Source organism: Rhinatrema bivittatum, chromosome 7 (assembly GCF_901001135.1).
Source record: "Rhinatrema bivittatum chromosome 7, aRhiBiv1.1, whole genome shotgun sequence".
Taxonomy (NCBI): domain Eukaryota; kingdom Metazoa; phylum Chordata; class Amphibia; order Gymnophiona; family Rhinatrematidae; genus Rhinatrema; species Rhinatrema bivittatum.
This window is the reverse complement of record NC_042621.1, coordinates 35,164,067-35,173,648: the sequence shown is the minus strand read 5'-3', so window position 1 is coordinate 35,173,648 and position 9,582 is coordinate 35,164,067. Positions and strand designations below refer to the sequence as shown.

The 9,582-nt window shown below is 41.7% G+C and overlaps 1 protein-coding gene across 1 annotated transcript; it reads left to right on the top strand.

Annotated features, from left to right (window-relative positions):
- The first annotated feature begins 7,748 nt into the window (after positions 1-7,748).
- Positions 7,749-8,827, top strand: LOC115096120. Its single transcript, XM_029610642.1, has 2 exons — positions 7,749-7,994; positions 8,118-8,827. The coding sequence occupies exons 1-2, from the start codon at positions 7,764-7,766 to the stop codon at positions 8,742-8,744; spliced, it is 858 nt and encodes a 285-aa protein (XP_029466502.1). The 5' UTR covers positions 7,749-7,763; the 3' UTR covers positions 8,745-8,827.
- The last annotated feature ends 755 nt before the right edge of the window (positions 8,828-9,582 follow it).

The following is a 9,582-nucleotide window of genomic DNA, read 5'->3' as shown; positions in this document are numbered from 1 at the left end:
TCCAGCACAGGTCTGTAAGAGGGTAAACTCTTCTGACCTGTGCTGGAGAGAACAAAACAGGAAATTAATAAAGCAGGGGTGTCCAACTCCAGTCTTTTAGTTTTCAGGATAGCCATAATGAATATCAATAAGAACATAAGAAAATGCCATACTGGGTCAGACCAAGGGTCCATCAAGCCCAGCATCCTGTTTCCAACAGTGGCCAATCCAGGCCATAAGAACCTGGCAAGTACCCAAAAACTAAGTCTATTCCATGTAACCATTGCTAATGGCAGTGGCTATTCTCTAAGTGAACTTAATAGCAGGTAATGGACTTCCCCTCCAAGAACTTATCCAATCCTTTTTTAAACACAGCTATACTAACTGCACTAACCACATTCTCTGGCAACAAATTCCAGAGTTTAATTGTGCGTTGAGTAAAAAAGAACTTTCTCCGATTAGTTTTAAATGTGCCCCATGCTAACTTCATGGAGTGCCCCCTAGTCTTTCTACTATCCGAAAGAGTAAATAACCGATTCACATCTACCTGTTCTAGACCTCTCATGATTTTAAACATCTCTATCATATCCCCCCTCAGTCGTCTCTTCTCCAGGCTGAAAAGTCCTAACCTCTTTAGTCTTTCCTCATAGGGGAGTTGTTCCATTCCCCTTATCATTTTGGTAGCCCTTCTCTGTACCTTCTCCATCGCAATTATATCTTTTTTGAGATGCGGTGACCAGAATTGTACACAGTATTCAAGGTGCGGTCTCACCATGGAGCGATACAGAGGCATTATGACATTTTCCGTTTTATTCACCATTCCTTTTCTAATAATTCCCAACATTCTGTTTGCTTTTTTGACTGCTGCAGCACACTGTACCGACGATTTCAATGTGTTATCCACTATGACACCTAGATCTCTTTCTTGGGTTGTAGCACCTAATATGGAACCCAACATTGTGTAATTATAGCATAGGTTATTTTTCCCTATATGCATCACCTTGCACTTATCCACATTAAATTTCATCTGCCATTTGGATGCCCAATTTTCCAGTCTCACAAGGTCTTCCTGCAATGTATCACAATCTGCTTGTGATTTAACTACTCTGAACAATTTTGTGTCATCTGCAAATTTGATTATCTCACTCGTCATATTTCTTTCCAGATCATTTATAAATATATTGAAAAGTAAGGGTCCCAATACAGATCCCTGAGGCACTCCACTGTCCACTCCCTTCCACTGAGAAAATTGCCCATTTAATCCTACTCTCTGTTTCCTGTCTTTTAGCCAGTTTGCAATCCACGAAAGGACATCGCCACCTATCCCATGACTTTTTACTTTTCCTAGAAGCCTCTCATGAGGAACTTTGTCAAACGCCTTCTGAAAATCCAAGTATACTATATCTACCGGTTCACCTTTATCCACATGTTTATTAACTCCTTCAAAAAAGTGAAGCAGATTTGTGAGGCAAGACTTGCCCTGGGTAAAGCTATGCTGACTTTGTTCCATTAAACCATGTCTTTCTATATGTTCTGTGATTTTGATGTTTAGAACACTTTCCACTGTTTTTCCTGGCACTGAAGTCAGGCTAACCGGTCTGTAGTTTCCCGGATCGCCCCTGGAGCCCTTTTTAAATATTGGGGTTACATTTGCTATCCTCCAGTCTTCAGGTACAATGGATGATTTTAATGATAAGTTACAAATTTTTACTAATAGGTCTGAAATTTCATTTTTTAGTTCCTTCAGAACTCTGGGGTGTATACCATCCGGTCCAGGTGATTTACTACTCTTCAGTTTGTCAATCAGGCCTACCACATCTTCTAGGTTCACCGTGATTTGATTCAGTCCATCTGAAACATTACCCATGAAAACCTTCTCCATTACGGGTACCTCCCCAACATCCTCTTCAGTAAACACCGAAGCAAAGAAATCATTTAATCTTTCCGCGATGGCCTTATCTTCTCTAAGTGCCCCTTTAACCCCTCGATCATCTAACGGTCCAACTGACTCCCTCACAGGCTTTCTGCTTCGGATATATTTAAAAATGTTTTTACTGTGAGTTTTTGCCTCTACAGCCAACTTCTTTTCAAATTCTCTCTTAGCCTGTCTTATCAATGTCTTACATTTAACTTGCCAATGTTTATGCTTTATCCTATTTTCTTCTGTTGGATCCTTCTTCCAATTTTTGAATGAAGATCTTTTGGCTAAAATAGCTTCTTTCACCTCCCCTTTTAACCATGCCGGTAATCGTTTTGCCTTCTTTCCACCTTTCTTAATGTGTGGAATACATCTGGACTGTGCTTCTAGAATGGTATTTTTTAACAATGACCACGCCTCTTGGACATTTTTTACTTTTGTAGCTGCTCCTTTCAGTTTTTTTCTAACAATTTTTCTCATTTTATCAAAGTTTCCCTTTTGAAAGTTTAGCACGAGAACCTTGGATTTGCACACTGTTCCTTTTCCAGTCATTAAATCAAATTTGATCATATTATGATCACTATTGCCAAGCGGCCCCACCACCGTTACCTCTCTCACCAAGTCCTGTGCTCCACTGAGAATTAGATCTAAAATTGCTCCCTCTCTCGTCGGTTCCTGAACCAATTGCTCCATAAAGCTATCATTTATTCCATCCAGGAACGTTATCTCTCTAGCGTGACTCGATGATACATTTACCCAGTCTATATTGGGATAATTGAAGTCTCCCATTATTACTGCACTACCAATTTGGTTAGCTTCCCTAATTTCTCATAGCATTTCACTGTCCATCTCACCATCTTGACCAGGTGGACGGTAGTATACCCCTATCACTGTAGTCTTCCCTGACACACAAGGGATTTCTACCCATAAAGATTCAATTTTGTATTTAGTCTCATGCAGGATGTTTATCCTGTTGGACTCTATGCCATCCCGGACATAAAGCGCCACACCTCCTCCCGAGTGCTCCTCTCTGTCATTGCGATATAATTTGTACCCCGGTATAGCACTGTCCCATTGGTTATCCTCTTTCCACCATGTCTCTGAGATGCCAATTAAGTCTATGTCATCATTTACTGCTATACATTCTAATTCTCCCATCTTACTTCTTAGACTTCTGGCATTAGCATACAAACATTTCAAAGTTTGTTTTTTGTTTGTATTTTCATTCTGCTTTTTAATTGATAGGGATACGTTAGACTTTTTTAGCTCAGGTGAGTTTTTAGTTACAGGCACTTGGACTACTTTTCTAATTATTGGAACCTCACTGTCGGGATGCCCTAATTCTAATGCATCACTAGTATCCTTTAAAGATACCTCTCTCCGAACCATGCGCTGCTGAGCGACTGTCGGCTTTTCCCTTTGTTCTAGTTTAAAAGCTGCTCTATCTCCTTTTTAAAGGTTAGCGCCAGCAGTCTGGTTCCACCCTGGTTAAGGTGGAGCCCATCCCTTCGGAAGAGACTCCCCCTTCCCCAAAAGGTTCCCCAGTTCCTAACAAAACTGAATCCCTCTTCCTTGCACCATCGTCTCATCCACGCATTGAGACTCCGGAGCTCTGCCTGCCTCTGGTGACCTGCGCGTGGAACAGGGAGCATTTCAGAGAATGCTACCCTGGAGGTTCTGGATTTAATCTTTCTACCTAAGAGCCTAAATTTGGCTTCCAGAACCTCCCTCCCACATTTTCCTATGTGGTTGGTGCCCACATGTACCACGACAGCCGGCTCCTCCCCAGCACTGTCTAAAATCCTATCTAGGTGACGCGTGAGGTCCGCCACCTTCGCACCAGGTAGGCATGTTACCAGGCGATCCTCATGCCCACCAGCCACCCAGCTATCTACATTCCTAATAATCGAATCACCAACTATGACGGCTGACCTAACCCTTCCCTCCTGGGCAGTAGGCCTTGGGGAGATATCCTCAGTGTGAAAGGACAATGCATCACCTAGAGAGCAGGTCCTTGCTACAGGATCCTTTCCTGCTACACCTGGTTGGTGCTCTACCATCATGAGACTTTCTTCCTCCAAGGCAGCACCAGGGCTGCCAGTCTGAAGTTGGGACTTGACTACTATGTCCCTGAAGGTCTCATCTATATACCTCTCTGTCTGCCTCAGCTCCTCCAGGTCTGCCACTCTAGCCTCCAGAGATCGGACTCGTTCTCTGAGAGCCAGGAGCTCTTTGGATCGCATGCACATGTACAACTTCTCACCGGTGGGTAAAAAATCATACATGTGACACTCGATGCAAAAGACTGGGAAGCCCCCCTCTTGCTGCTGGACTGCTGCCTTCATCTCAATTTTGATCAGTTCCTAGTTAAGTTTTAGGTTGCTATGGGAGTAGGAATGAGTCTAACTTCCTTTAAATGTATTAGTGAATTCACTATGTGTCTGGTAGTGGCCTACCGGGGTCTGATCGAATTCTCAATAAAGTTTTTGTTGATGTTTTTTTGTTTTTTTTTTTGTGAAAGTGGCACATATAAATTAAGGGATGAGCTAGGGGTGGGTGGGCAAGGGGTGGGAGGGTTGGGTAATACAAACAGTCTAACTTCAGTTAAGAACATAAGAACATAAGAAATTGCCATGCTGGGTCAGACCAAGGGTCCATCAAGCCCAGCATCCTTTTTCCAACAGAAGCCAAAACCAGGCCACAAGAACCTGGCAATTACCCAAACATTAAGAAGATCCCATGCTACTGATGCAATTAATAGCAGTGGCTGTTCCCTAAGTAAAATTGATTAATAGCCATTAATGGACTTCTCCTCCAAGAACTTATCCAAACCTTTTTTGAACCCAGCTACACTAACTGCACTAACCACATCCTCTGGCAACAAATTCCAGAGCTTTATTGTGCGTTGAGTGAAAAAGAATTTTCTCCGATTATTCTTAAATGTGCTACTTGCTAACTTCATGGCATGCCCCCTAGTCCTTCTATTATTTGAAAGTGTAAATAACCGAGTCACATCTACTCGTTCAAGACCTCTCATGACCTTAAAGACCTCTATCATATCCCCCCTCAGCCTTCTCTTCTCCAAGCTGAACAGCCCTAATCTCTTCAGCCTTTCCTCATAGGGAAGCTGTTCCATCCCCTTTATCATTTTGGTTGCCCCTCTCTGTACCTTCTCCATCGCAACTATATCTTTTTTGAGATGCGGCGACCAGAATTGTACACAGTATTCAAGGTGTGGTCTCACCAAGGAGCGATATAGAGGCATTATGACATTTTCCGTTCTATTAACCATTCCCTTCCTAATAATTCCTAACATTCTATTTGCTTTTTTGACTGCTGCAGCACACTGAGCTGACGATTTTAAAGTATTATCCACTATGATGCCTATATCTTTTTCCTGGGTTTATTTAGTCAGCTAACTAAACTATGAGTTTAGTTAGTCAGCCTGAGTGACTCACTGCTCCCTTGATTAACAAATGTTGGTCCCTATTCAAACCCAATCACACTACCTCAACACCTTTCCAAGGTGAGTAACTGAGCTGAACTATTCAACTTTTTTACTTTGGTATATACTGCTCCTAGCTTATTTCTAGCTTCTGGCTACTTTTTTGTGGGGGGGGGGGGGGGTTTTCAATACAAGCACTCAGTTAGTATTAAATACAAACACTCAGCTCTTTAAAAGTCTGGAGAACACTCAGTTCTGCAGACTTTTAAAAATAAACACACTACCTACTGCTACCTTATTGACTGACTAAAAATACAAACAGTCTAACTTGTTTATTCGCTGCCTACCTACTGCTACCTTATTGACTATTTAAAAATGCAAACAGTCTAACTTGTTTATTCACTGCCTTTCTAACTATTAAAGGCACAAACACACTAAATAATATTCCCAAATAGTTAACTTTGCCCCAATACTTTTTAAAAAGTCAATGTCCCAAGCAAAAACTTACTGATTCCTTTCAGCCACCAGCAAGGTGATCATCTCCTCTCAGTGTTTCCACTGGAATGTTTCCACTGGAATGCATGAAATATATTTGCATGCACCACAGATATAGCTCATGCAGCAGTTTTCTTTCTGCACAAAATTGCTCTCAGTAATATAATATGATAGTTAACAATAACAGGCAACACACATTTGCCCTTTTGAAAAGGCCAGAATCTGATGAAGGTCATCCATTTTCAGCAGTTTAAAGTAAGCACTTGAAAATTCATGAATATGCATGCTTTTTACTTTCTTCCTCACTGGAAATGCCACTGTTTTCAAATTCCCAACTGCCTCTGGTACATTTACAATTTCATTCTTAAAAACAAATAAAAAAAAGCATGGTGGTTGTTCCTTAAGAGAGGTCCAGGCTAAATATTGAGGCTGTTCTGTCCCTTGAGATCTACATTTGCAAAGAAAATGTTAAGCTAAGGCTGATTACTGTCTTTTTTGGATGCTTTGCAAGTAAATGCCTGTTTCACTCTTGGCTTCCCTGTAAGTAGTATAATGGGTACACGATCAATCAAACTGATTGACAGGTGAGATAAGGATGACAGCAGCCAATCAGCATTCACTTCCGGTCTAAGCCCCGCCCACTCCCCATAGAAGTGAATGGGGGCGTAGCCACGCCCCTCCCTCCTCATCCCGTCCTCGGCCACGCCCCAGGCCACACCCCTTCTGCCCCAGGCCACACCCCGTCCGCCCCTGGCCCCGCCCCAGACCCCATCGATGCTCCTCCCCTCCCAATAGAAGTGAATGGGGAGCCCCTCCCACACCCCACCTCCAAACCGCCCCCCATGATGTCACAGATGGCCCCGCCCACACCCCAACCCCAAGCCACACCCCCTGTGACGTAGCGGGTATGACATCACCGGAAGTCCACCCCACACCGCCCCCCCCAAAAACACACCCCCTAAAACGTCATCAGAAAGGGTCCTGTCGCTTTTTTAATGATGTCAGAATTAATGGACTGTGGCTGTTTTTGATGATTTCACTGGAAGTACAATACAAAAGTCCCGAAATATGCGCTCCTAGAACATCCTGATGCCTTTTAATGATGTCAGAGCCGGAAGTATGCTTTTAAAATGCGTCCCTAGAACATCCTTACGTCTTTTAATGATGACAGAGCAAAAAACAAACAAAATACAAGCTGTTAGGAGGCAGGAAAACTGCAGGAAATATGTTTTTTTTCTAGCCACTCTGTTTTAAAAAAAACAAAATACAAGCTGTTAGGAGGCAGGAAAACTGTGGCTCATTCTGTTGACAAGGATTTGGTTTTTAAAACAAGTGATTGAAGCTACCTGTGGTGAATTGCATGAACTGCAGGATCAAACTTTGCAAAAGACAGGTTTGGTTTTTTTTTGTAAAGACTAGGGACCGGAGTAGTTTATGGGTACGCTGTCACTCAAACCCCCAAGCCAAACCCCCCAGTGATGTCACCAGAAGCCCAAGCCCACCCCTCCAAGCCCTTGCTGTAGATAGGCATGCCCCAATAAAAGTTACCAGACAGCAGGCAGGAAGCTGTGACTCATTCTGTACACAGAGACAGGGAGAATCCAACAACACCCCTTCCCTCCGCCCCTCTCTGCCTCAATCCTCCCTGCCAGCCTAAAATCTGTGCAGAGGATAATTGAAAGCAGTGGTGGGGTATAGGTTTGCAAATGGTAAACCACAAGGCTTTAGTTTTGTTTTAAAAGAAACAGACTTCTGTATTCTCCCCACAACCCTTCCCTCCTCCCCTCTCTGTTAGACACGCCCAAACTTGCAAGACCGGATATAGAAGTAAGCATGTGATAGTGAACACGTGAGAACAATCTTCAAGCAGAGTTGTTGTAATTGTTCCTGAAAATGGCCGTATATGAAACACCTAAGCGTCTTGAAATGAAAATCGTTCAACAGCCAAAACTAAAGAGGAGCCATAAACGAAAGCGGAGGGCAGAAGAAGAAGGAGGAAGCACTGACCCTGATTTTGATGAACTACCGTTGGGACAAAAGCTTTTTGATTTGCAGGATCCAGAATTGGTCAATGAAATGGACTCTGAAGATTTAGAGTTGCACAAAGCAGAGCTGGATGCCGAAGCAGATTATTTGTTGGAAAAGCTTGAGTGTAAGGTAAGAAAAAAATCTCTTTCCTTCTAATGATGCATTTTAGGGGTGGCGTGTTTGGGAGCTATCTATAATAGAGAGTTTGTTTAGAAGAGGTTTTAATTTAATGTTTTACATTATGTTTTATAGGAAAATGAAGGATCTTTACAAACAGAAGAATATGGAGACACACCAGGTATCAAAATGAACTGTATTTGCTGCTTCTGTCCAAGTATAAAAGAACCAGATACATGTGATCCAAAAAAAAAACCCAATCCTGAAGATGTGCACGATTTCAGCTGGTGGAGCTATATAGGATTCCCAAAACCACCGCCAGTGCATGGAGTTTTTCGAAAAACAACATTTAGATCAATTGTAAGGGTGGCTGTCTATAGTATTCTTACAAAATGTCTGTCTGGCATACGGTATGAAAATTGCGAAGGCTGTGTTCTCGACGATCCGAGTCAGGATGATCATAGTTGTGTTTATTGGACTGCCTCTGACACACAGGAACAATTAAGGACCGCTTGTAACAAGTTGTGCCTAGAGCGTGTTTTGAACCTTATAGTATTAGCAGCATATAAACGAGGTGTATTAAGCCTAAACAATGACGATATGAATCTGATCATATATCTTATACACAGTGTGAAAACTGCTGAAAATCCTGTTCAAAAACTAAACAGTTTGCTTAAACCTACAGATGAGATTTTAATGATAAAATATATAAATGCCATCATCTATGGGAGAAAACATCAGTCCTTTTTTAAAAATGTATAATAAAGCAGTCTTTGTTTGCTAGTAATGTTTTTTTCTTGTCTGTATTTCAGAAGTATGTATTGACAATGAAATACTTTGTAATATTTTAATAAATTTTGCCGTGTGTATAAATTAGTTAATAAAAACAACTAATAAATATATCAGAATTAACAAAATGTGTCAATTGTGCTTTAAGGTGATATGGAAGTTTTTAGGGGGGATATCTTATGGTTTTATTAAGTCTCTTTGATATCAATGCACAGGCTGTAAAATATTTGATACAGCAACTATTTCATTAACTAAGGAATGTATATTGCTATGAGCTATGTGTGGGGGAGAAGTTGTCTGGATCCAAGATCTGTAAATGGTTAATCTAATCAGAATGAGACAATGTTTGGAAGGGAAAAAAAAAAAAAGACCAGAATGACAAGACATTCAAGAGAGGCCTTTCATTTGTTTTTTAGGATTGTTGTGTGGGTGGGTGGGTGGGGTGAAGGAATACACAGGGGGGATGTCTCTTAAAACACATCAGTCTACATTTTTTTTTTTGTAAAGTGCCCCAAGACCTATGAGGGCGCTGGTAACACACTACCTTTCATGAACAAAAGGGGGGGGGGGGGGGGGTTGTATATTGTAATGAGGTAGGTGCGGATAGCTGTCTGGGACACATGATCTAATCAGGGAGAAACAATGGTCAGCAAACATTAAATCACAAAAAAAAAGGTTCAACATACTGTAGTTTTGTGAATGGGCTTCAGATCTAAAGAGATATTGATAATACATACAAAAAGCCCTGTAAATGATAACCCAAGCAAGAGAACTATCTTATTCTATAAGATGGGTAGTTGTAGCAGATGTC